The 25,559-nt window shown below is 49.9% G+C and overlaps 12 protein-coding genes across 12 annotated transcripts; 7 read left to right on the forward strand and 5 right to left on the reverse strand.

Annotated features, from left to right (window-relative positions):
* Positions 1-2,645: 2,645 nt before the first annotated feature.
* On the reverse strand, positions 2,646-4,208 carry NECHADRAFT_52214 (uncharacterized protein; the record flags this gene model as incomplete). The annotated part of the gene is made up of 4 exons (XM_003042770.1): positions 2,646-2,757; positions 2,810-2,916; positions 2,969-3,340; positions 3,387-4,208. 4 exons carry the CDS (start codon positions 4,206-4,208, stop codon positions 2,646-2,648), a joined length of 1,413 nt encoding a protein of 470 aa, XP_003042816.1.
* Positions 4,209-4,697: 489 nt separating this feature from the next.
* NECHADRAFT_52270 (uncharacterized protein) lies at positions 4,698-6,034 on the forward strand (the record flags this gene model as incomplete). Its single annotated transcript, XM_003042683.1, has 2 exons — positions 4,698-4,839; positions 4,899-6,034. The coding sequence occupies 2 exons, from the start codon at positions 4,698-4,700 to the stop codon at positions 6,032-6,034; spliced, it is 1,278 nt and encodes a 425-aa protein (XP_003042729.1).
* Positions 6,035-6,504: 470 nt separating this feature from the next.
* Positions 6,505-7,116, forward strand: NECHADRAFT_52117 (uncharacterized protein; the record flags this gene model as incomplete). The annotated part of the gene is made up of 1 exon (XM_003042684.1): positions 6,505-7,116. The coding sequence occupies one exon, from the start codon at positions 6,505-6,507 to the stop codon at positions 7,114-7,116; it is 612 nt and encodes a 203-aa protein (XP_003042730.1).
* Positions 7,117-7,525: 409 nt separating this feature from the next.
* NECHADRAFT_52249 (uncharacterized protein) lies at positions 7,526-8,353 on the forward strand (the record flags this gene model as incomplete). Its single annotated transcript, XM_003042685.1, has 1 exon — positions 7,526-8,353. The coding sequence occupies one exon, from the start codon at positions 7,526-7,528 to the stop codon at positions 8,351-8,353; it is 828 nt and encodes a 275-aa protein (XP_003042731.1).
* A 2,054-nt stretch (positions 8,354-10,407) lies between these two features.
* On the forward strand, positions 10,408-11,403 carry NECHADRAFT_86696 (uncharacterized protein; the record flags this gene model as incomplete). Its single annotated transcript, XM_003042686.1, has 2 exons — positions 10,408-11,325; positions 11,386-11,403. The coding sequence occupies 2 exons, from the start codon at positions 10,408-10,410 to the stop codon at positions 11,401-11,403; spliced, it is 936 nt and encodes a 311-aa protein (XP_003042732.1).
* A 76-nt stretch (positions 11,404-11,479) lies between these two features.
* Positions 11,480-13,825, reverse strand: NECHADRAFT_86697 (uncharacterized protein; the record flags this gene model as incomplete). The annotated part of the gene is made up of 2 exons (XM_003042771.1): positions 11,480-13,276; positions 13,334-13,825. The coding sequence occupies 2 exons, from the start codon at positions 13,823-13,825 to the stop codon at positions 11,480-11,482; spliced, it is 2,289 nt and encodes a 762-aa protein (XP_003042817.1).
* Positions 13,826-14,235: 410 nt separating this feature from the next.
* NECHADRAFT_52215 (uncharacterized protein) lies at positions 14,236-15,753 on the forward strand (the record flags this gene model as incomplete). The annotated part of the gene is made up of 2 exons (XM_003042687.1): positions 14,236-14,601; positions 14,653-15,753. The coding sequence occupies 2 exons, from the start codon at positions 14,236-14,238 to the stop codon at positions 15,751-15,753; spliced, it is 1,467 nt and encodes a 488-aa protein (XP_003042733.1).
* A 197-nt stretch (positions 15,754-15,950) lies between these two features.
* On the reverse strand, positions 15,951-16,730 carry NECHADRAFT_86699 (uncharacterized protein; the record flags this gene model as incomplete). The annotated part of the gene is made up of 1 exon (XM_003042772.1): positions 15,951-16,730. One exon carries the CDS (start codon positions 16,728-16,730, stop codon positions 15,951-15,953), a length of 780 nt encoding a protein of 259 aa, XP_003042818.1.
* A 1,880-nt stretch (positions 16,731-18,610) lies between these two features.
* On the reverse strand, positions 18,611-19,938 carry NECHADRAFT_86700 (uncharacterized protein; the record flags this gene model as incomplete). Its single annotated transcript, XM_003042773.1, has 4 exons — positions 18,611-18,811; positions 18,859-18,994; positions 19,045-19,392; positions 19,442-19,938. The coding sequence occupies 4 exons, from the start codon at positions 19,936-19,938 to the stop codon at positions 18,611-18,613; spliced, it is 1,182 nt and encodes a 393-aa protein (XP_003042819.1).
* Positions 19,939-20,464: 526 nt separating this feature from the next.
* NECHADRAFT_86701 (uncharacterized protein) lies at positions 20,465-22,202 on the forward strand (the record flags this gene model as incomplete). Its single annotated transcript, XM_003042688.1, has 4 exons — positions 20,465-20,528; positions 20,578-21,086; positions 21,137-21,268; positions 21,321-22,202. The coding sequence occupies 4 exons, from the start codon at positions 20,465-20,467 to the stop codon at positions 22,200-22,202; spliced, it is 1,587 nt and encodes a 528-aa protein (XP_003042734.1).
* A 353-nt stretch (positions 22,203-22,555) lies between these two features.
* On the forward strand, positions 22,556-23,665 carry NECHADRAFT_86702 (uncharacterized protein; the record flags this gene model as incomplete). Its single annotated transcript, XM_003042689.1, has 2 exons — positions 22,556-23,335; positions 23,384-23,665. 2 exons carry the CDS (start codon positions 22,556-22,558, stop codon positions 23,663-23,665), a joined length of 1,062 nt encoding a protein of 353 aa, XP_003042735.1.
* Positions 23,666-24,016: 351 nt separating this feature from the next.
* On the reverse strand, positions 24,017-24,769 carry NECHADRAFT_52119 (uncharacterized protein; the record flags this gene model as incomplete). The annotated part of the gene is made up of 2 exons (XM_003042774.1): positions 24,017-24,364; positions 24,404-24,769. 2 exons carry the CDS (start codon positions 24,767-24,769, stop codon positions 24,017-24,019), a joined length of 714 nt encoding a protein of 237 aa, XP_003042820.1.
* Between the last annotated feature and the right edge of the window lie 790 nt (positions 24,770-25,559).

The raw sequence follows: 25,559 nt of genomic DNA on the forward strand, positions 1-25,559 counted from the left end.
AGGTGTGCAACCTCAGCTGTGAATTTTACCGAACCCTTGTATTGAGAATTTTAACCACTTATGAGACCTTTCCCCGCTTGAATCAGACAAGGGTATTTATCCCTCTTTTGTGAAGCTGAATACTGAGACAGACCTCCCTCGCCGTCACTCTTAACGGTGCAACTTGACAAGAACTAGATCTTCAGCCCCTGCCTCTTCCATCAATTCCGATCAACTGAGGCCTGAAGAGCTGACCATGGGAATATAGAAAATGAAGCTATCGCACCAGAAAGAACAGAGGTCCTGGTCGTGCCTCGTGAGGGGACAGCGTAGTTGTCGTGTTTACAATATTCCGCTCCGTTCCCACTCCCGGATGCCTTCCGAGCCATGTCATAGTTAACTCCTACAAAGACAAGACACCCTTAGATCATGATATCGCACGGATCTCCGAATTCCTCTCATCGAATCAGTCGTCGCCCGGCATGCGCTCCCTGTCGGACGCGGAAACTGGCCGCTCAGAACCAACATGCAAACGATGTCGAAAAGCACGCACAAAACTCAACTGCATCTACCCATCGTCAACATCGCCATTGGGGACATCGAACAGTGGATCAGAATTAGTCTCTGAGGCCAGTGCTGCCACTGGGACGAGGTCGCAAACAGCACCAAGACCCTGGATTGATGCGGCTTCTGACTCGGGCTACTTTGGCTATACGAGTCACAACAACGTCTTTGAAGAGACTCAGTTGAATCTCTTTCTGGCCAATGGATCTACTTCACAGCAAGTTACCACAGAGAAAACTGAAGGGAACCATCAGCGGGTCGTCTTTGGCGAGCTCCAATCACCTATCCGAGAGTCTGCTCTTTTCGTCCTTTGATGCTTACCTGTTGAGCAAATGACTTCACTGAAATCTTCAAGTAATCTAAAGGGATAGGTCAATGTTGCAATTGATCGAACAATCCAATCCATCCAGATCACGTTTAAGGATCTACTGCAACAGGGCGATGGGGGCCTGAGCGCCTTGGCCGAGGTCCTGTGTAACAACACTAGACGGCCTATCAAGGAGGAGTGCCATGATGTCGAACAATGGATCAGCTAATTCTGTGGCCGGAATATCCGCTGGGAATCCATAGGACTCTTTTGGGCTGGGATTGCACGGATATCAGATGACGTCGACTCTCTTCGTAGCCACCACGTTGAATCGCTTGCTCAGCAAGTGTCCCCTGAGACAGCTCGGACTTGTTTAGGTTACTGTATTGAACTCGCTCGCACTGTTACCGAGGGAAATGAGGTACTGCTGGATCTTTGCCGTCGAAAGTCGGTTCTCGACTCCATCATTGACGGTGATGCCCGTAAATTCTAGCTCTTGATTGCCCAAGATCAGGTTCTCACTGACAACTCTCAGGAATCTCGAGCTTCGTCTCCCACAGCCTGGCCGTCACTATGCTCACGTATCTTGGACTCTACGATTTGGAGAATGGGCCCTCGTACAGACCAACACTTTGCTCCGAGTATCGACGTCGACTTGTCGCCCAGATCTTCACCACGGACAAGTTTGGCGTTTCCTTTGCCGGTCGGCCGCCCTCCTTGAGCGCTACATTTTGCTCCACTCCGATGCCCCTTGACATTTGTGATGAAGACCTTGGTTCTGATGATGCCACTCTGATGTGAGCATTTAGCTCGTTGGATGACCATGGTTGGAATACGGTTGGTGAGATATATCCGACCACCATGATTCGAGCGCGACACATGATTGCTGTCATACGCGACGAGTTGATCAATATCGCCTTGTGTAAGAGAAGACCTGTGGATCCAAACCAACTCCAGTTCGTTTTGCTCCCCATGGTTTCGTTGGGATATGCTGACATTGAGACAGAGAGATCGAGACTTGACAGATGGCATCCATGTCTACCCTCCCAGAATGGATCAAGTACAACCCGGAAGATTTGGCTAGCCCGGACGTTGATGCAAAGACCTTGTACTTTAGAATCACACTTCAGCTGGATTACTCGAAGAATATCTTCTTTGTTGAAAGATTGCTTCATCAACATAGTCACTCTGACAAGAGGGACTTGGTAATTGCAAGCTTCGACCTCGTCAAACTAACAGTTGAACTATGGAAACGTCAGAGCTCTTTGGACAACCCTGTCATACTACGCGAATTCGAATGGCAGGTATGAATCACGGTCCTTTAGTTCGCAAGAAGACACCTGACTTGAAGTGTAGCTCCTGGAGTACGGGGCACCCGGTGGAGGCATCCTCTGTCAAGAGCTGCTCCAGCCAACTCCCACCGGATCTGATCCTCGCTACGCTGGATTGACGAGGTCGGCCATCGTGCAGAAGCTGAGCTTGCTGGTTGGCTTTCTAGACTGGGTTCCCGCTTCGGCCCCTGCTGGGGAATCGTGCGCCAATTTTAAGCATCTTATCCAGCGCGTCTTGGACCATCACTTGAATGAGCCTGTCGGGCTGGAGGCGAGGGGAAACTTGGAGACTTTGGGCTGGGGATCGTTGTTACTGCCACCTTTCCGCTTTGGCTTGTTGAATAGTTTTGACTGGCTTGGTCCTGGTGTGTGATATATGTCTCTTCTTGGCATGTTCGCCCATGTGATTACCCCCCAACCCAGACTATCACAGATGTGTCCAAACTGAACCGTTCAAGTCACCTTTAAGTTTTCATACTTGTGTTCGACATGATAGCCTCCAACTCGTCTGGATCTTTGGGCACATCGGTAAGATTCACGCTGCCATTCCGAGTAACCACAAGATCATCCTCAATGCTTGGAAGCCATTGTCAGTGCCAAACAACTGATCTCCACAATGTCCACTCACCATACGCCGCCAACATCCCAGTAGTTGTCAAGTACCTTTTCATCAATGTATTGCGAGACCCTTTGGTCGTTGAGATACGGACGGATCATATGTGGGCTAAAGTGAATCTGGGAACGTCAGCTCAGAAACGGCGATTTCAGGGTTCGTGGTCACACTCACACCTGGCTCGACCGTCAGTACGCATCCCGCAGGGAGACGTCTCCTCACTCTCAGATATTTGAACATGGGATCTGGATCAGCCTCGTTGGGTCGACCACCTGTATCATGCGTATCCATGCCTAAGAAGTGACCGAGACCATGTGGCATGAAAGCGGTGCTGATTCTTTCAGCCAGAATCTCATCCTTATCCCCTTTCAAGATGCCGAGCGCCAAGAGGCCATCAATAGCAATCTTGTGTGCCAACACATGGAAATCATCCCACAGAACACCCCCCTTCAAAGAAGCAATGCAAACTTCCTGCATCTTGAGAACAATTTCGTAAATTGAACGAGATTCAGGAGTAAACTTGCCAGAAATGGGTAGAGTTCGAGTCTGCTTGGTGTTGGCCGGGGACAGACGTGACCAAGGACAAACTCACGATATCCGCACCATAGCAGTTCCATTCGGCTCCGGCGTCAATAACCACCACGTCTTTGGCCTTGCCGTCTTTGTAGAGATCCTGGTTGTTGGCTTCGTAGTGCATTGTGGCAGCTGTGCGTCCGCTTGCATCAATGCGTGGATAGGCTTGGACTTTGGTCCCTCTCTTGGTGCACTCTCCCAGAAATACACCATCAATCTCCGACTCATTCTTGCACTTTGTGACAGATTTGATGACGGCTAGATGAGCTGCTGAGCTGATGGTGTTTACCTTTTTGATCAATGCAATCTCGTATTCATCCTTGACCACCCGACACTCGTCAATCTCTTCTTTGAGGATAGTCGAGTCCACGGTCATTCCGCCCGGAAAGTTGATCCCATGTCCCACATGGCCAGAGATGGTAAAGAATGTACTCTCGTCTTCATGCTTGTTGCTTCCGATCAAGTCAAGTGTCGTCTGAAGATCGGTATTTGGCAAGACAGCGTCGACGTCGAGGTTGCCAAGGACTTCCTCAGTGGTCAAGGGCATGCCGGGCCAGAGAACACTTTCAGGGTCGAGGGTTGGTACAAAGAGTGTTATGCGCTCATTGTCAATCTCATATATCATGTGGCAATCGGGAATGTCAACACCACTCAGGTACATAAAGGCTCTCCGCTGGCGAAACGGAATAGCCAGGTCTGCATCATCGTAGAACCTTTCTGGAGGACCTGTCAGGAAGAGGAAGCCCTTTGAATGAGATACTCTGGACCGGATATAGTCGATCACGCGCCGGACATGCCCTTTGGCGGGATACTTCCCCTTGAGTATGTCGGCTACTGGCATGGTGAATGTTGCTTGAAGATCAAGATGAGGAATGCTACTGTTTGCTTGAGAGGGAGCTGGCCTTATGGTGCGGGAAGATAAGATACGCCACAGTACGTATATTGATTTCAGTTCTAATTCACCTTGTCTCTTCTTTTACAGTTACTCGGGTCTCAAGGGGTTCTTGGTAGAGACCGAAGCCGAGGCCGAAGCCGAAGCCGAACATGCACCAGTGAGACGGCCGAAGCCGAGATAGAAACCAATGTCATCATGCACCGAATGATGCAAGAGCCAGAATCCTTCCGGTCCTCTTCTCTCCTCGGCTGGTAACCGACCACCCAATAGGGAGAGAACACAACCCAAGTGGATCATGAAGCAGTCAAGTATTTATCTACCCCTCCTTCCATTGTGAGCATTCCTAGTCAGATCTGTCCTACTTACGACGCTGCATCTTATCCAGAGCCCTCCGAGTAGATTCTTTTTCCACGGATATTACACAAGACGCCAACCATGTCACTTGAAATACCGAGAAGGTCTGGAGAAGAGCATGATGACGAAACGCCGCACATGTCCAGTCTTGCCCCGACGGATCGAGGCCCTGCTGCCTGGAAATTTCTCTTCGGAAGTTTCATCATCGAAGGAGTACTCTGGGGTAAGCTAAAAGGCTGATGAACGTGCCCCTCTGGCTGGAAACTGACACAGTTGCTACAGGCTTTCCAATGGCGTTTGGAGTCTTCCAAGAACACTACAGTCGTCAACCCGAGTTCAAAGACTCGCCAAACATCGCTGCGATCGGCACCATTTCTTCAAGCATATACTTCCTAGGGGCGCCTTTCGCCACACGTCTAGTCACCCGGTTCCAACGCTGGCAGTACCACATGGTGCTGGGAGGAACAACCACCTGCATCCTAGCTCTTCTCGGTGCGTCCTTTGCCCGGTCTGTCAATGTGTTGATCGCGACCCAAGGAGTCCTCTACGGAACTGGATTCCTATTCCTCTATACTCCATTACTCTCCATGCTGAATGAATGGTTCGTGCAACGGCGAGGATTTGCCTATGCGGTAGTCTTCGCTGGCGGAGGTGTCAGCGGTGTCGGCTTGCCATTTCTCTTTGAGTGGCTTTTGGGTCGATGGGGGTTTCGCGGGGCACTGCGAATCTTTATCGTGATCCAACTTGTCCTCGTCGTGCCTGTTCTTCCTCTTCTTCGAGCGAGGTTGCCTGTGTCAACTCGGGCGACCGTACGACCTGTCGACCTGAGCTTCTTGAAGAACCCGGTCTTTTGGCTTCTGACAGTGTCGAACTTGAGCCAGAGCCTCGCATATTATATTCCTCCACTCTACTTGCCGACTTTTGCCGCTGCTATGGGCCTCTCTGGGCCTATCGGCGCCCTTGTCTTAGCTGCACACAATCTGGCTACGGTTGCCGGTCAGCTCGGATTCGGGTATCTATCTGATCGCATTAATGACATCTTTGTCCTTGTCGTCATCACTGGCCTGGTTTCTTCCGTTGCTACATTTACGCTGTGGGGCCTTGCTCACTCTCTGGCACCTCTGATTCTGTTCACGACTATATATGGACTATTTGCTGGAGCCTATGTCGTTTTCTGGCAGCGTTTTGGATCAATGCTCTCTGACGACCCTCAACCTGTCTATAGCCTGATGGCGTTTGGCAAGGGGGTTGGGAACATAGTGATAGCGCCAATTTCACAGAGTCTATTGGACAAACCCCTATCCAGTAGCTATGGGCTGGGAAAGTTTGGGTCTCTGATTATCTATCTGGGTAGTTTGATGTTTTTCTCATCTGTTGGGGGAATGGCATGGCTTACAAAGCGTGTTGTGCGTCGTTAGTAGTTGGTGGTTAATTGCCACAAGAGAGGGGGATATATATTCAGCGGGAATTAAGTGTCCTCGGTGGAAGCATCATTGATTATGTGTGATGATGGTATTTGGATTTGATCTACCAGATACAACGAGAAAACCAGGCTTGCAATGCATAGTCCTGAGAGTGTGATGATGGTTGTTGCTGAGGTGTGGTACTGGGAGCAATGATAATGGTATGACTCGTACTCAGCTAAGTAAAAAAACCTGAGGCCTTTCCTGTTGAGAACTGTTCATCCTGGGAGTTTTCGATCCCATTTTCCCAGCGAGAAGCGTTGACTCATCTTTGTATTACATACTCATTATGCAAAGTCGGAAACCCCGCACGACTTGACGGGCCGATATTACGACCGAATGGTAGATAATGAGCTTCCTCGTCCTGGTAGTGTCACGGTTATGTGATTTCTCTCATCTCCACTACTGCGTCCGGTTCACTCAAAATGGCCCTGTCGATCAAACAACAGCTTCAAAATCGGACGTGGACTAAGGGTTCATACCTCATATCAACTGATCGTACCCTCCTGCCGACTCAGAAACTGCAAGAGGTGTTTGCCTCTGATGACTTCTATTGGGCCAAGCCGCTTCCTACAGATGCTATGCTTGACGTGCTGGAGAACTCGCTATGCTTCGGCTTGTACGAGCAGTCCCAATCAGACGGGACGGCCTCTTCCTCGCAGCCTCAATTTATCGGCATAGCCCGCTGCATTACCGACTATGTCACCTTTATATACCTCACGGATGTGTGGGTTGATCCCAAGTATCAGGGACAAGGGCTTGGAACTTGGCTGTTAAAGAGTATTCAGCAAGTCATCGAGGCGATGCCGTATCTGAGAAGGAGCTTGCTGTTCACTGGGGACTGGGAACGGTCTGTGCCCTTCTACGAGAGAGTTATGGGTATGGAGGTGATGCAGGGAGGGAATGGGCAGGGGTTGGCGGTTATGGGAAGGAAGGGAAAGGGACACTCGACTTATGTGGAGGATGAGAACTGCTGGTTGGCGGCTGTAGGAAGTCTTGGTCCGGGAACTCCTCAACTAGATGGAGACGGAAATTGACGTTTTACTTCCCAATTCCAGTCTTTGTTTTTGTTCCAGATGGGTAAGCTCTCAGTGCGTGAGGGGAAGGACAGGCGCATCACTGGTTGGTGCTTGAGCCATCTCTAAGGCGTGTATAACGCCACCTATTGGTTGTTGGGAATAGCATCGCAACATTATTCCAGGTAGAAATCTTGTCCTGGACGTGTCACACGTAATTATTTAGTCTATTATTCTTGTTTTTACTCTTGAAAAATCCCTCCGAGATCGGCTGGTCCATTGTGGTTTGCTTCGTGACGTAATCCACATCCTGATCACGCAATTGGCTTTCGTATAAATATCGACAGCCAAGCATTTGCGTGGTTTATGAAGTATCTTTCCCCTCAACAACATCTTTCGGCCAACTTTATCAACTTGAACGATCTTCAAAATGGCAGACAACACTTCTGTGCGGCCAATTCTGGATCATATCGTTATCTTGATCTCCTACGAAACCTTGCAAGAGTTGCCAAAGCGTCTTGAAGGCGCTCTTACAGTCATCGATGGTGGCACCCATGCCGATGGACGCACACTTAACAAGCTCATCTTATTCTCTGATGGCGTGTATATCGAGCTCATTGCCTTTCAACAAAACTTGGACCCGGAGAGGCGGAAGTCTCACCGATGGGGAGAACTGGAAGAGGGTACCGTCATTGACTGGGCACACACTCTCCCCGACGAAAAGAACTTTGCTGTGATCCAGAAACGGGTCAAGGATGCCACCTCTGGAGCCTCTTATAGGGACCCGGTTGCGGGCGGGCGTATTCGCCCTGATGGAGTCGAGTTGAAGTGGTCGGTTGCATCAGCCCAAGACGCTTCTTCAAACCCTCTCCATCCCGGAACCGCTCCTTTCTGGTGCCTTGACCGGACACCTAGACATCTTAGGGTCCCATATCAAGGCGACCAAGGCGCTTCCTCTACAAAGCATCCATCAGGGGCACTTGGAGTTTCACGGGTCTCTGTCACCGTCTCCGAGTCGGAGCTGGATGTTATCGCTGGTGTCTATGATGGAATTCATGGACCTGCTTCAGACACTGGCGCTGATGGGAAAGTGTGGTCTTATGTTGTGCACTCTGGTTCGACTCAAGGAAAGCATCAACTGTCGCTGGGCAAGAGTTCAGATCAGAAGCGACATATTCACATTACGCTTCTTGGAGATGAGAATAGCCCTAGCACTATTGAGGTTCTGCCTGGATTGACTTTCGGGATTGAGTCCTAGATAGTGAGGATAGCACATCTGGCCTCCTATGGTCACATAACTAGCGTACCCAGGTGCCAATGTATGAGATTGAAACCTAAAGGAAGAAGGAATGGAGGAATCACCTTTGTGTTGTTGTGTTACTGCCATATCACACTCAAATTGATCCTGGGATGTTGGTAGGCTGTGCTCACTGAACAGGAGGATCATCTTTCATATTGGAGCTGGAACTGATGTTTCGTCATCCCGTCTGATGTAGCGGCTGTCTGGTTCGACTTGCTTATGCACCGACTTAATAATTCCCCGAGGATCCTGACCAACGAAGACTCCTATGCTGCCCCTTGCTGGAGTCATGCGGCTGACCTGGGCGGAATCTTTGAAGCCAAGAACGCCATTGTGGGTTCAAACGTCATTCTGTCTGACTGAACTGTAGAATTGCAATTGATTACTGGTTAGAGTACCAGCACGGATCGGCATATGAGTATGGGGAATTTACGGGCTGTGATCTGTATTGAGCAAGTTGCAGCGACTATTGGTCGTGTAAGAGTATTATGGGTTTTGTGTTTCAGGTAAGCTTATAATGAATCAACTCAAAGACCAACTGCAGTAATGATCTTCTACTTTCCGTTGAAATTTATCTCTGAGTAACGCACCAAGATACTAGAGACGGGTAAACGCAGCGCCATGCATAATGTCGATCGATCTGGCTCGAGCGTCGTGTAACTGATGAAAATGGCGATGAATGGCTGAGAAAGAGCACACAAAGAACTGCCGATGATGAAAAAAGGAATGCTTACACGTAAGCCTTGGTCATGATCGCCGGTGTCAAGTCGGCAGAAAGCTGAGACAGCCTTGTATCCGCTCAGCTGAGGGGCTGTTTGGAGGTCGGGCCGTCGGTCATGAATGGATATCGGCATTCTGTTCAAGGGTGCACATAGATGATGTAGTCGGAATAGATATATTCTCTCTCAGTCTTTGCACAGCCTCATTTGAATCAAGATATCTATATAAGAGACAGCTTTCTCTCACTTAATGACATTATTTTTTCATCTCAAACAACACTTCCAAGTTAATCAAGTACAATATCAATTGCTTTGCCGAAAATCACTCTTCACCACACAAATTATCAAAATGAAGTTTCTCAACGCCTTCCTCGCTGCTCTTGCTGCCACCAGCGCCAACGCCGCTTGCGGTGTCGACATTTGCGACGGCGGCATCGAAGTCAGGAACTTTCCTTGCTACCTTGACTGCCAGAAGGGACCCTGCTTCATGAACAGATGCAATGACGCTTTCACCTCGGTAAGATGCCCTTGATTTCTAATATTGAGCTTGACGGGGCTAATAAGTTGATTAGATGATTTGCGAGAAGGGACAGAAGAACTGCGCCGAGTTCTCGTAGATGAAGACCAAGGCCAGATCTGGAGTAATAAGACTCTGAATTTATGAGAGACGAGTGCTTGGGATAGATCATCGGGTTTAGTTCTGGACTAAATTATCGGCGAGGTCTGTCAACATGGAATGGTACGGGATGGGGGGCTTTGTGCAACATAGAAAGCTACACACAACGAACTACGCTCGTTACATACCTAGGTTGAAATCAATCTCAAGATGCTAGCTGGAACACTTCATGGCCGTCGCCTTGGTGTTTTAAGTATGGTGATAGTCTCTCCTTTTAGAAATCTGGTCGATGTGCACTGGCTGGCGGGGGGTAAACATGAGTGGCTCAGGCGGCTATGGTTGCCGGTGATGGAATCATGAGTTGCACTACAGCCCCCTGAAAGACCAAGCTCCCGAAGAACCGTGCAAGTCCTGTTTAGGTAGCATTGAGACAGGGGTCTAATTAGAAGCGCTTATGCAGGCATAATGGACCATCTCGCGCAATCTAACTATTTGCGGTGGCGTGAGAAAGTGCCGTCGACGGGCACGGCGCTTTCTCCGCCGGAGCCTGAGAACAATAGACAGCCACCCTCCCGATGGAAACATATTTTATCAATGTCTGATTGTTATCAATATTTTTTCTGAGAGTATTTAGTCCCGTCAGTCAAAGGTCTTCAGCCACTGGTTAATCGCTGGACATGTTTACTCTTTTTGCTCAATTACCGGCCGAACTACAACTCAAGATCTGGGATGCGAGTTTACCGAGGCCTGGCATCCACATATTCGACGTCTGCTTTCAAGACATTTCTAGTCCCGATAAAACCATCTCTGGCGAGGCGGTAGACGAGGATGCGTATACTGAGCACACCTTTCTTAGCAGTCTCAATGTCACAGCCAAAGACCATCGTGGAGCTGCTTCTTCAACGACCTTCAAAAATGACCCGTCCACATACAAGATAGCAAATATCTTGTCAACAACGACAATCGATTCTTCAAACACGGTGAAAACCAGAACCGGCAGCGATCAGGAAGGGATGGCCAATGTCGTTCGCCTGCCCTCACAGAGCGAAGAGGTGACTTATGACAACAACAACGACGTTCTTTGCTTGCGTTTCGGTTTCAGCCATGATATAGAACAAGAAGTTGGACCAATCTTCCGAAACAACATCTCAAGGGTTCTAGAAGCTGAATGGTCTGAGGATATGGCGGCATCGCTCTTTTCTGCTCGGCGGTTAGCTATTGACATTGCCGAGATGTGGTCACCGGGTGGACTTGACCCCATGTTGATGGCTTATTTCTGCTGTTGTATCCAGAATGACCTCGAGGTGCTGTATCTGGTTGATTACTGTGTTGGAAGATGCCAAAGCTGCTTCAAGGGGAGTTTGAAGTCGAAGGACTTGGTGACGAGCAAGTGTGGGCTTGCGAAGGAACTAGACGCGGAAGACCGGGAGATGGATGCCATTTATGGTTCAACTGTCACATACAGAGAGGTTTCAAATCTTGAGAAACTGGGATGGGATTCTGATCACTTTGTGTTCGGCCTTGCTCAGGTTATGGGCGATACGATACGGGAGCAGCAGGGGAAAGAAGGAGCGTTCCGCTCAGTTCGGATTTTGGTATGTGAGGAAGAAGTAACTGGCACCGTACGTGCGAGATGTGTAGAGAATCGTTGGTAGACATTATTTGACGATTAAGAATGAAGCGCATAATCTAAAGTAACTCTATGAAAGCTCTAGGGAACCTTGTCTAATTAATGTTCAACACAAGCCGTTAGATGCTGTTTCCTTGTTGACTGTCATCATACCAAGTGTTATTCCAGCCCGACTCTTCCATCATTTGACAACTCATGAGACTATCAAAGAACGCGGCGTCAACACCCTGAAACGCCCAATCACCTGAATCTGCCATGAGATCTGGCATTGGGATATCAAACATATCAAGCTCTGTCTGCTGGGCGATCGAGACTTCATCACTGATGAGTAGGTGTTGGGGCAGTTGTATAGGCTCCTCGGAAGATGTGTAGGAGGCCAGACCACTAGAAACAGCAGAAGACATCGTGTGTGAGCTGTCTGTTTGGGTTGTGCTTGGCGCGGCCTCGAGAGACGGTGAAACAAACGAGTCTTGAGGCGCCATCTTGACGGTCCCAAAATATGGGACCTTGAGATGGAAAGAGCGTTCGCCTTGCCCGTTGTCATTATCTTCTTGAGTTTCATCCACGACGCCGAAGCTGTAGGCATCCCCGGTTTTTGCAGAATCCGCCTCGAGAATCAGTAACCGTCTCGCTAGCTTTGCAGTCTCCCTTGTCAGTTCATCTCCATTGAGTCGATTGAGCTCATCTAGAGTTTCTATCGTTTTCTCTACTAGCGCCCTATCCCCGAGGCGTTGATGCTTTAGGAGCCATGTTGAATCTCGGCCATCACGGCTCAGGTGAGCGAGCAGGAGAGTCAGGGCGGCCGTCAAGGCGCAAAAGTCGACGGGGCGGCAGCAAAACACGATCCTGACAATAGACCTGAAGGCGATGTACCTGTTTAGAACCTCGCGGCTGGCGTATGTGCAGACCGTCTTGTTATAGTCGTATTGATGGCTCGGCGTCTTGCGAAGGAGATATGGTAGATGAAGAACCGTGAGCAGATTGTAGTGAATGATTTGCATCTGTGCATTCACCACAAGTGCCATCAAGTCGTCACCAGTCATTCCCGGACGAAGTTCAAGTGGTGCCCACCAGCTGCTTGGAATACTGTCGGCAATCCTGTTCATCGTCTCGTCGATTTTCTGGGTTGCAGCGAGGTCATCACGGTTGCCGCGCTGATTGTTATTGATGATTTGCTCACAGATATCGACCTGGAACCTCTCAAACCACTCCGCGTCTGTCTCGTCGACCTTCTTCATCTCGGACCCAAACTTCGCATTGGCTATGGAACTGGAAATTCCGAGCAGAAGAGATATGTAGCGTTCTAGGTACGCAATGTGTGCCCAGGCCACATCCCCCGAGACACGTGTCGCTGCATCATGTTGCTTTGGCGTGGTGTGGCAGACTTTGCGATGAAACCCCATGAATTGAGCTAGTGTTGTAGCGCGGCGTAGGGTTACCAATGCTCGACGAAGGTTACCGCAGTTGACGAGGTAGACTCCTTCATAGACGAGACACTCGAGCCCTTCGAGGGAGTCTAGTAGATCGTCATGGCAGGTCACCTTACTTGAGGCAAGAGAGTAGTACTTGTGCATAGCTTCACCCGCACTCATTCCCAAACGCAAAGACGCATAGTTGAATGAAGGGTCAAGTTGCTGTATACAGAGAGCGAGCTGCAATAGCTTTCTGGCGAGAACTACCGGGTGGGCGGTGACTGGAGGGAGGATCGACAGCATAGCAGCTGATACAGAGTTACCTTCCTCGAACAGCTCTCTGTAGGAATTGCACAGCGCTTGTATATAGATTGCAGCTCTTCCAGACCCGAAGAGAAGATCTACACCGTGCTGAGACGGTAAAGCGGCGTGGAGGATTTGACATGTTTCCGCGAATTCAGGCAGGGCATAATGACTTGCTGCCGTGGTGTCGTCTGCTGTTCTCTGTATTCAGGTTAGCTCACCTATGAACGGCTAATGCATGCATGGCCAGCCACATACCAGAGCTATTTCGGTGACTACATGATGGATGGAGTCTTCATGGCTGGTGTCACCCACGTCTTGCCAGCCGTCTCTGGCACTCCGTTCTTCCGCCGACACTCTCAGAATAGGCAATTGGCTCTGCGACTTGTCGTGCTCATCACTCAGGCCGTCGGTGAGAAACTTCTCAGTGAGCTTCGCAAGCATCTGCTCTATTCTTTCCAGTTTCTCTGCCGTCCTTGGATCCTGTTCAGGTTTAGATGCAGCGATGTCGATAAACTCTTGGCCTACGCATCGCGTGCCTCGGCGCTGACATCCCACACATATGGCAGATGAGAGATTGTCAAAGAAACATCTTGTCTTTCGCCTCTTGCCTGAAGAACTAGTCAACACTATCCAGCAAAGTTGAATCTGGCTCGTACATTCTGCGCAGCTATGTGTGCCCTTGCGCAAGAGCCTCCTTGGCGTGGACGACCCAGCGGTCTCGCTAGCGCGTGTATTCTCTTGATCCATGACGTCTGGGTAGTGGGAATAATCGGCGGGAGGATCTCCGTGTGTAGAAACTCTGTGTAAGGTGGAAAGGAGTAAACAGATATTTTCCGCCGTCGCTCCGCCGAAGATGGGAAATCGAGTTGATAGCTAGCGTCTTACTCAGATTTTAGCTCTGCCCCAATTGCATGGCTGGATCAATATGCTTCCGGGTCGTCTCGCATTGGGCTGGGACGCCACATTGCTACTCTATCTTTGCTAAGCGTTGGGTCAAGGCTCACCAGCTAGAGGCGGGCCGGAGCCTCGTCCGCCGGTGTAAGTCAGTGTGGTTGTATATATAGACAAGATGGAATGATTGTAATGTTCAGTATCAGCAACCCCGAGCCATTTTGCAGCGAGATTTACATCAAACAGAAACCTTCCATTTATGCACAATGTCTCCCACCGGCCCATCACCAGTTGAGCTTTGTCTTCATCCCTCAGGATGGAGATCTGCCCCAGAGTCGGAGCGATATCCCCTCTCCCTCATGGGTCACGTCATGCCCAAGATCTACGTCGCTGTTGCCGAAGTTTTTACTCTCCCAGAAGGCACCAACATTGAGGCGACAGTTCGCAACATGACCGCTGGACTGGAGTTTACGTTATCCCAGTTCCCAATCCTTAGTGGTATTCTGGAGATGAACGCTGCTACTGGGACTATGTGGGTTGCTAAGAAGCGAGACTCGACAGCCAGCTTGCACGTCAAGCATATGCTGGGCGAGGACGAGTTCCCTAGTTATAAAGAGCTGGCCGAAAAACATGTAAGACTCCCCTAACCTCTTGTAGAGAGTCACAATACTGACAAAGAACAGTTCCCAGCGAGTGCCCTCAAAGGCGGCCAGCTGCTCCCCGAATTTGTCACAGCCAAACCACTTCACTCTCCTCTTGGCGACAACAATGAGGAGGGAATCGCTGTTGCTGCCTTCCAACTCAACTTCATCCGAGATGGTCTCATCATTGCCCTGGCCATCCATCACTCTGTGTCCGATGGGCCAGGATGCGATGGATTCTTGACCACCTGGGCAGAAAACACGGTTGCTGCAGCAAAGGGTACTCCGTTCATTCCTACAAAGCACAAATTCAGCATCCATGGGACCCCACTTGACATTGAACGCCCATCGATGGCTCGAGTTGAGGAACTTGACAAGATGCTCCCCGTTGTGCGAGATGCGGGCGGCCCGATGCAACCTCCTCCTGCCGGCTTCGTGATGCCTACCTTGGTTGCCCAGATGTGGCACTTTCCCAAGAGCAAGGTTGACTTACTGAAGTCTAAGGCCTCGAACCAGGATGGAGGCAGCTGGATCTCTACCTATGATGCGATAATGGCTCTGTTGTGGAGCAGCATCACGCGTGCGAAGCTGGAGATGTTCAAGCCAGACCCAGAGTCTAAAGCAATCCTGGTCCACGCCGTAGACACTAGAAAGGTCTGGAGCCCATCACTGCCCGATCGCTTCTTGGGTGTTGGTGCTGCCGCCGCACGCTGCGAGCCATTGGCAGTCAAGGACATCATCACAGGGAACCTGTCCCAACTTGCAGCGTCGGTGCGAGGATCCATCAACGCCATCACTCCAGAGTATCTTTCGAACCTGCTTGAATGGGTAGCCGGTCATGAGGATCAGCGATTCCTCGAGACCAGCATCAACTCCTTCCTCGGCATTGATCTCGGCGCGTCTAGCTGGCAGGGCATGACTACGTACGAGGCGCATGACTTTGGATTTGGACTTCCCAAGGCGTTGAGATGGCCAAACCCAGGTTTTGAAGGCTTTGTGCTGCTGTATCCCAGCCGAGCGGGATCTGTTGATGCCGCTGAGGATGAAGGTATTGAGGTGTGTGTATGCTTGGAGGAGAGTTGCCACAAGAGGTTGTTGGAGGATGAAGTGCTGTTGGAGTATGCTCAGCCAAGGGGCGACTAGAGGCTGAGTGCGGATTGCGAATGTGGAGAATTTTTGCCTGGAGGTCGGGAGAGGGTTCCTTGAAGATGAGTGATAAGTAAGAAAGTAAGTAAGTGTGAGATCGAACTTGAGAGATTTCGTAGATTCGAATTAGGAAACAAGTAGAATAGGACCTGACATCACCACCCTCCGCGTCTCCTAAACTCTAACTTCATCTACTAGACTTTGGCAACAGCTACAATGGGACCTCCGGCACCGCCCTCTTGAAGAACAACAACAGCTTCCTCGCCTGGCTTCATTGAGTCCCTAGAAGCAGGGAGAGGAAGGGTTAGGTTTCCTCCTGTCCACTCTCCAATCTTCATGACATTCGTCACCGCATTGCGGTGGTTGAGCTTTTTGCCCTTGTTGGGGCCCTTTCCAATCTTGACTTTTTCGTCACTGGCTCGGTAAAGGATGACAAAGATGTCATGTCTGTCCACAGTCTCGGCGGTCGAGTCAATTCTGACATCAGTGTCATTGGCGTCGAGGTAAATGTTCCATCCCATTCCTGCTCGAGCAGTCCTGGCCTGTTGAACAAGCTGTGGAACATCTCCGGCGGAAGAGCCATCGGCAATGCCATTGATGACAATCTGAGGAGTAAAGATGCTCTTGCGTTGCCACTTCATGGCATAGCCTCTCTGACGCTGGTCGGAATTGGTGGTTGCAAAAGTGTCTTTCCAGCCAGTGTGGTCAAACAAGGTGACATTGTAGGTGAGCAGGAGAAGGTTGGGGTCCTTTGTCGCGTCAAGAATGTCAGGGACAGCGGCGGGGCAGGATTGGCAGCCTTGAGATTGGAAGAGCTCAATGAGGGAGAGGGGCTCAAAGTCAACAAAGCAAGCAGCTGTGTGCTTATGGCTGGGGTCCTCGCCAATGGGATGGCCATGGTCGTCGAGAGCGACGGCACAGACCATGGGGGGTTGCTTCTTCCGACGGAAGAGCTTGGCAAGGAGAGAGGCCATTGTCCGAGATGGATATGTGTGAGAACGAGGAGGGATGCTGAGAAGGGGTTGCTGTGCTGATGAAGATGTAAAAGATGGAGATCAGGAGAGCGAGAAATCGCGCTTATATAGATGAATCTCGAGAAAAGAGTCCGGAAAATTCGATATCTTGTTTTTGGACAGTCTTGCAAGACTCGTCACGCTCCCTCTTAGACGCCAGCGACAAAAGTCCGGGCCAAAATGTTGGTTGTCCACCCAAATGCAGCTTGGGTTGCAGGTACACCATACCAGCCCCATTACGAGGTGGATAAGCTGGTATTGTAAAGCCCGCAATCTGTCGGCGGAGGTAGCCCATCCTATCATGAAGCTGTAATGATTCCAATGGCTCCCACCATCTCAATGAGCTGAAAAGCAGGTCAGAAGCCCTGTCGGGCTTAGACAGGGGTCGCTTGTGGAGGGAGCGGAGCCGTCATCACAGCCACGCCGAGGCAGCTCGCATTCTCCTTCCGAAAGGGGTATAGCATCGATATGCAGTGCCGTTTGAATTGATTCCATTTCTGGGGAAGGATATGATTGGTTTTTGGTGTTTGACGTCGTCATCAGCAGAAGCAATGTTTGTCCTTGACTTGCTGTGCCTCCAGGCCCAATCTGAGTCTGCCTTGGGCTTGATGTGTTCTGGTCAGCTATGCCATTGTGACACAGAGAAGTCATCCCACTTTCAAGGGCCATGTTAGTCTCTTTGAGAGCCCTTCAATGGCATGGCCGAGTTTGACATCTGGTATTTGAGTTTATCTCGGCAGCTCGAGGTTTCTTGCTGAAATAGGTTGAGGAATAGGATACGCCTCTGGATAGGCAGCGAAGCAGCCTTGTAGGCCTCGGTCGCTCGCAATTCCTCAACATCTATAGCCTGCGCCGCGTAGATAGAGAACCAGGAGGAAGGCAATTGAACATACGTGTGCGAGTATTAAAGACCTGTAGGAACTATTGAATTTGATGGAATCAACGAACCTCAAACCGGTCTCAACAGTGTTATCACTTGCTAACTTGGAACAACAAATTGAGGATCAAGAGTCTATCAAAACAGCCTCAGAATGAGTCCTAACGGTACGTCATGCCCATACAAAGTCCCATACTGGGCGTTGTACTGATACCGCATAGACTCGTCCGGCGGATCTTCAGGACCGACGGATAGCACACATGCTGGTGATGATAACCGTCCACTTGCCCAACATCAGGTTAGACAATATCTCTTGGTGTGTAAGAGAAACCATATTGTTGCTAACTTCTTCACTTATCCAGAGCCCACGAGATGGCGGGTCGACGACAAACCCATCTGAGAAAACACCCAATCCAAATACGACGCCCGTCATCTACGGTCTCGTTCCTACGGATTTCTTTTCCTTTGCAAACATGAGTGACGGTGGAAGCAAGAAGGGCAGCTCTTAGGATGTAAATTAGTTTGATGGAACCTTTAGTGAGCTTGGAGTGTTTGAAATGTTGTGTATAAACCACGGAGTGCTAATTCGCTCTATGTATTTCTGTTAGAAGTGTACGAGTGATTTTTTGGATTAGCAAGTTTTAGCGTACTAGAATTGATATAAACTATTGTTATAAAGAGACTCCCTTTTGTTTTTGTTTCTCATAAGGTCTTTGGTGTGCGAGAAGTGAGTGATTGTAATAAGAACGACAGGTAAGTCACGATGAAACGGGCCGCGTTTATCAAAGAACAAATTTCCTAGATGCAAGTATTATAAAACTACCAACTCGAACTGTAGTACAGAAAAGCCTTTCACAATAAAGATGAAAGGTAAAGAGAAAGAAAACCTTGTCCTACAGCCCCTCCCCTTTCAGCTCTATGATAATAACCAACACGAAATGCACTCTCGTTTAGAATCAGAGCTTTAAAGACCGTTAGACTCCAAAAACCCAGTAATAACCTTGTATGCCCCAGTGGCGTTGTGATGGAAGTTGAAGTTGTGGCTAGCATGAGGGTGGAGGTAGGGCTGGAACTTGGCATTCTTCCAGATGGTGCGGGCAGGCTCCTCGAAGATACCCTCGCATTCTCCATCACAGATGATGTAGTCGGTCTTGCCCGTGATGGCCTATCGTGTGTTAGTATGGCCCGGAAGCGAAAGGTTGGAGAACCTACGAGAGCTGCGCCGGTGAAACGACTGGCATCAAAGTCGCCGTCGGTGATTGTAAGAAACTCTCCGATGCCGAATGCCTGCTTGTATTCTTCGCAGTAGGATGCAGTAGGCAGATCGTAATAGGGATACTTGAAGTACCTATTTACCTGTCAGTGAATGGGTATGGGGCAGCGGAATACAGTGCTTACGTGTTGATCTGCGCAACGCTATCGACCCAGGTCAGGTATCCAGGGTCGAGGAGCCCGAAGCGTCGAAGGTTCTGAAGAGACGCCACCCGAGGAACGAAAGATCGAACCAAGCCGTTTGCGTTCAGTCCAGTTGTGTTGTAGTTGATGGCAGTCAAGATGGCAGCATCGGCAATGTCTGGGTTTTCAGCCACGGCAAAGTGAGTGATGAAGGATCCAAAAGAGAAACCCATGACAGCGAGCTTGTTGGGCTTTCCAAATGTGCCAGTGTACTGGCCATTCTTGACCATCTTGGCGAGCTCAACGAGAATGGTCTTTTGCTTGCGAAGCTGGTTGGTGAAGCCAGAGACTCTGAGTATCAGGTCAGTTTTGATCAAAAGGTGGGAGGAGAGAGACGAACTTTTCAGATTCACCGGTGCCTAGGCGGTCATAGAACCAGACAGAGTAGCCTTGGCTGATGGCGTGCTGAACAAAGTTGTACTTGTCAGGCTCGTAGGCAGAGTTCCAATGAGTGCGAGCCTGTCCAATCCCATGAGTGGCAAGAATGACGGTCTTCTTCTTGTTGGACTTCTTTGGAGTACAGAAGGAGGCAGCGAGCGTGAAGGTCTCCGTCTCATTCTTGGTGCCGGTGATGGGGCTGGGGTAGCCAGCACTGGCTCGAGTTGTGGCAGCCGTCAGGAAGTCCTGGAGTGCATAATCGTCCTTCCAGTCGGGAAAGTCAAAGACGAGGTTCTCAGACGTGATGGTGACTGGAACCTTGTACTCCCAACAGTCGGCAGTTGGTGGATAGTATGGCTGGGTCAAGGCCAGGGCATCAGAGGCGCCAGAAGGATAGGTCTTGCCGGAAGCAAGGCCAGTAGTGACGAGAGAGGCGAAGATGAGATGAGTAGAAAGCATCTTGTAATTTTGAAAGAAAGGACTGAAGAAGGGGTAGTTGAGAAGTTGAGTGTGAGGATAAAGGACGAGATTGTGAAAAACTGGTTGAATCTCCTTGATCATTTATACCTGAATTTCATAATGTTGGATCTTATTACTGTCCATGAGCACGGCGGAGCATTTCGTCACTTTCTAGCGAAGGATACCTCAATTTCGCTCATTGTATCCGCAAACGGCTTGTAGATGCACTGGTACCTCGGCGGAAGAAACCCATGTTGCACCACATCACCATCAGCCATTGGCAAGTTGAAGTTCAGCCCTAATGATGACAGTTTCTTTTCGCCAATCAGACCTGCGAATTGGCACCGTTGTATCGGACCCTCCGGGCTACGGTCAGCACTAATGCCGGCGGTTATAGCGTGGCGTAGCTAGCTTGTCAGCTGTAACGCTAGCATGAGATATAAGAGCAGGGCAGCCGATCGGGAACCATTGCGCGAGCTGCCGAGGAACATTCACGACCTGCGAGATTTCACTGACGTGCTTCACCATGGTTGGCGTTCCAGGTCGCAGCAAAGGCTGCAACACGTGCAGAAAGCGAAGAGTCAAGTGCGGTAAGATCTCACTGATTCTCCACAAGTCATCGGCGTACTGATTGTGTAGACGAGACGAAACCCGTGTGCGTACGTTGTACCAAAGGAGGCTTTGAATGTCTGGGATACATCAGAGACCGAGTTTGGCGACATACTTCGACCGCTCCATTCCCGACGATGGAACCTGCAGAAGCGACCTCGGCGGGGCAGAGCGCTTCAGCCTGTTCCAGCAAGGACACAGGCCCTACGAATACTCGGGTTGCCTCCCCACCACCTGAGATGAGCCTAATTGCATTTCAAGGCGACTTTTGCTTCTCCTTCATGTTTTCCAATTTTGTATGGCGAAGCTACGGAGCCCCTTGGCTTGATCAAGCTGCAGCAGGGAAACTCGGTCGTCTCTCTCTAGATGCCACAAAAGCGCTCTCGCAAGCCAACTTTGGCAAGTCAAATCACCAGTCCGATATTGAGCTCAAGGGAGTCATACAGTACGGAAAGTGTCTTGAGAGTCTGGCTCAAGAACTGGGGAGTAGCTGCGGGCAGGACCTGCTGGTACCCATTCTTGTTCTGATGATGCATGCTGTGAGTTCCTCAGAGTGGGTTGAAACGATTCTAGGCACTTATACTATTAGGCATCTCATGCGGATCAAACTGGCGCTGTATCTCATCTGAGAGGACTTGCTAGGCTGTTACATATCTGTGGACCGGAAGCCTTTCAGCAGCAGCCTCTACTCAATGCGTTCGAGGCAGCACGAGCAACATTGGTCAGTACCATCAGATTGATCAGAGGTTGCAATGCTAACGTTGTTACTATAGCTTGTTGCTAGCTTGTACGGCAAACAACCTCTGTTTCTTGAAGAGGAGCGCTGGCGAGCTGTCCCGTTTGCAGCGAATGCCGCGTCCAAGACGCCGCAAAGCTATCTCCTCGACATCCTCGTTGCTGTGCCTAGAATTCTCCACGACCACGCCGCGTATGAGACTTCAGACGAAGCTCAACAGATTCCCTATGGAGACTTGTTGAGAAGAACCGAGGCACTCCTTGTTTCGCTCTATCGTTGGCGCTGGCAATGGCAAGCTCGCTCTGGTGATCAAGTGGAAGTTGATGCTGGTACCACTTCACAGCTCAATGGTCCAGCAGCCGAGGCTCTAGGTTCCATTGGCACTTCAAGGAAGTCGGGGCGCCTCAGGTTCGGCAAATTCACTCTTGCGACAGAGCTTATGCTCTACAATGCCATACTAATGTGGCTGCTGGCGCTTCTGTGGAAGATGGATCCTCTTGGCGCAAGCCACCGCATCGAAACTTGCGCAACAACTGCCACACCCGCTGAAGCCTCTGTCAGATACTTGGGCTTTGATCCACTTCGCAGACCAGGTGCTTCAGTCTCGGTTCGAGATCCCGCTATGGAGATCCTCCGCGCTTTCGAGTGGGTGACCCGCCATCACAGTCGAAGCAAGGAGCCCACGTTCCTATACCTATTCCCAGTTGGAATGGCACTCAGCGTTATAGGGATGGAGCCTGAGGCGGGGGCTTGGGCTATCAGTCTGTTGAATAGAAGTCCCATCACGGCTAATTATGCTCAAGGGCAGAATCCGGCTGGGTTTGGCTTTTATGTAACTCGCGAGTCACTTCATCCAGAGACAGTCGACGCAGAGTTACAACTCTTTTCGGAGCAGGATCTACAACAACTTGCAATATGAGTTATGTGATTGGAAATACTGGGCTTCAGAAGAAGTTCAAGTGAGGGGTATATTCTTGATCATGCCATGCTGGACATGGGTCGCAGTGCAAGGGCTACAGATTGGAAACTAGTCTTTGTAAGCAGATAGCCAAGACAGGGCTGAAGCTAAATAATCCATATGTAGACAAACGATGCGCCTCTCGTATGGTGCAACGTCTGTTGAATTAGTAAGATGGCTTGATTACCAATCTCATGGGCATCACCTCATTGTCCTACGAGATAAATAGATGTTGCAAGGCTCTGAATTCTCACTTCATGTAGAGTCAAAGAGCATCATTACACTCAAGTCTTGAGCCTTTATTAACATCAACCATGGCGCCGACATCCAACAAGTCCTTCATCTACAAGAAGATCCCAGATATCTATCTGGTTCCTGGAGAGCATATCGTCGTCGAAGACCGGCCCTTGGATCTTGAGTCTGCCCCGCTTGAGGGTGGCATCCTTGTCAAGGTCTTTTATACCTCACTAGACCCCTACATCCGTGATCGCACACGCGATCCCTCCGTCGAGGACTTTATTTCGGCTCTCGATGTCGATACTCCCATCGTCAGCGCCATTGTCGGTCGTGTCATTCGGTCCGAGTCTGAGAAGTACCAAACAGGAGATCTTGTGATGGCCTTTTACGGCGACCACGTCGAGTATGCTCTCATCAAGGGAGATAAACTCGAAGACGCCAGCTTGTGGAAGATCTCCAACCCCCATGGACTGGACATCACGTATTTTCTAGGCGTGCTGGGAATGGCAGGCACCACAGCATTCCAAGGTTTGTACAACATTGGTAAGCCCAAGAAGGGGGAGACCATATTTGTCAGCGCCGCATCTGGGGCAGTTGGACAGCTTGTTGGGCAACTCGCCAAGGCCGAAGGCCTCAAAGTAATTGGTTCGGTGGGCAGCCAAGCCAAGATTGACTTTGTGGTCAATGAACTTGGCTTCGACGACGCCTTCAACTACAAGACGGAAGAATATGGAGAGGCGCTGAAGAGACTGGCACCCGAAGGAATCGACATTTTCTGGGACGGCATTGGTGGACCGCAGCTAGATGCTGCCTTGCTGGCTATGAAGCCACACGGTCGTATTGTGTCTTGCGGAACAGTAAGTGCTATCGGCTCAGATTTTAGAACAGAGCTAACTGAACTATAGATGGTTATGTATCATACCACGCCTGAGGACTTGTACGGCGTCAAGAACCTTTGGGTGCTCACTAACAAGTACCTCAAGATGGAAGGCTTCATTGTGGACCTCGCAATTGAAAAGTATGAGGCCATGATGGAAAAGGTTGCGCCTCTGATCGCGTCTGGCCAGTTCAAGGTCCTGCAGGATATCACCGTCGGGATTGAGAATGCGCCCGAAGCTTTGGCAGGGGTTTTTACGGGCAAGAACTTTGGAAAGGCAGTTCTTCAGATTGCAGAGCCTGATGCATAGTGTGAAGCAGCATACAAACCTCTTTATTTCGTTATTGTCTTCAATGACGAGTCCATGAGAGACCGTCAACCACAGCAGCAAAAGTTACAGTCTTTAATAGAAGATCGCATTGGAATCCAATACCGCATACAAGGTCTGATTGCTTCAGTACATTAATAAAATACATGCCTAGCCCTTAGCAGTGATGGCTCAGGAATGCCGAGAGTAGAGAGACTCTGTTGCTGTGTTAGATTTGTGCAAAGCTTCAGAACGTTGTTCTAGTCAACCACAGTTTCGATGGAACAAGAACAGATCATAATAACTACTTGGAGAAAGTTTCCACTATCTTGATGCTACTAATGAATCTCACTCCTAAGGCCATCCGCCATTGACTTCAATCAGCTGCCCACTGATTGACGACGAACCGTCTCCCAGAAGGTACAGAATTACGTCCGCGATTTCCTCAGGTTCCGATAGGCTCTTGAAAGCACCTTTGTATGCTGCATTATGCGAATCGTCTCCCGACATCCCCTGTATCATTGGCGTATTTACAGCTCCTGGGGCCACAGCGTTGACCCTGAACGCTTCAGGTCCCCATTCCTGAGCAAATGTGCGAGTGAGGCCAAGCACGGCATGCTTGCTGGCAACATATCCCGAAAGTCCATGGATACCCCTGACCGACGCCATGGACCCCAAGTTGACAATACTCGCCGGTCGGTGCTCCTTGAACCCTGGAATTTTCTCTCTCGATTCTTTGACAAAGTTGTGGAATTCTGTGTTCGTGTTCCATGTTCCCATGACATTGACATCCCAAAGTAAGCGGAAGCTTTCATCAGACTTCTCAGAACCGTCTGTAGGGCGTAGGATACCAGCACAGTTGACCAAGCCTCGGAGCTCCGAGTCTAGGGGTGAGATTTTGTCGAAAACGGACTTGACACTTGCTCGTGAAGAAACATCGACTTTTGAGAACGGTACTAGCTCCCCAGGAGTGGATGAGTGGATCGGAATCTCGGATAGATCGAGAGCATAGACCTTGGCTGACAATTCAAGGAGTTTTTTGACGATTGCTTTCCCAATCCCGGATGCTCCGCCTGTAACGACGAAGGCCTGACCGGCAAGACTCATGTTCGAAGAGTGCAGAAGGTGACGGTGTAGAAAGAATAGGGCGTTCTCGACAGTGACAGCTGACTCCTGGCGCATCCGAGAGTTGGGACATGGCATTTTGTGTCACGAGGGGAGCCATGACTTATATCACTTTGACTCTTGGCATGAGGGGGTAAGTTCCAAGAAGGCAAGACTCAGATGCTCTCAAGACCGCGCATCCCACGCGTCCCGTGCGCGGGGTTCCCATCACAAACCAAATGCTTCATAATCAAAATCGGGAGCTTCACCGATGGCAGCGGCCATCTTGGTTTTAGTAGTACGAGCTCTACATCATTGTAAATCAGGTTTCATGATTGAATCGTAGAAACAAAAGACATTTCTAAAGTTTAGCATGTCTAGTTTTCAGGAGATCTGAAGCGGCAATTGCGACACCGTTGGCACGAGAAATCAGCCCCATATAACCAACCTGTCCAAGCACCGAGGTCAAGACATAAACGAGATACCACAACGGATCCCGCGGTCCCCGTCTTTGAAAGTGTTGGCATTGCCTTTGTCGTTGGATTTGGAGTAAAGCTCCTTGCAAGAATAGCCAAATGAGGGGTTCGATGCCAGAACAAGAGTATTATTAATACTGTCCCTGCTGGTGCTACACGGGATAGACGCGAGGTGCAGCGCGCGTTCCGCGGCTACAAAACCCCCAGCATCAACATCCACCACATACTTCATTCCGCATAATTCTTAAATAACTCCACGCAGAGACTCTGTTGGTATACTCTTCTGCCGCCGTCCGCTCACTGTCAAGCCTCCTCCT

This window comes from Fusarium vanettenii, assembly GCF_000151355.1.
Source record: "Fusarium vanettenii 77-13-4 chromosome 11 genomic scaffold NECHAsca_32_chr11_3_0, whole genome shotgun sequence".
NCBI lineage: Eukaryota > Fungi > Ascomycota > Sordariomycetes > Hypocreales > Nectriaceae > Fusarium > Fusarium vanettenii.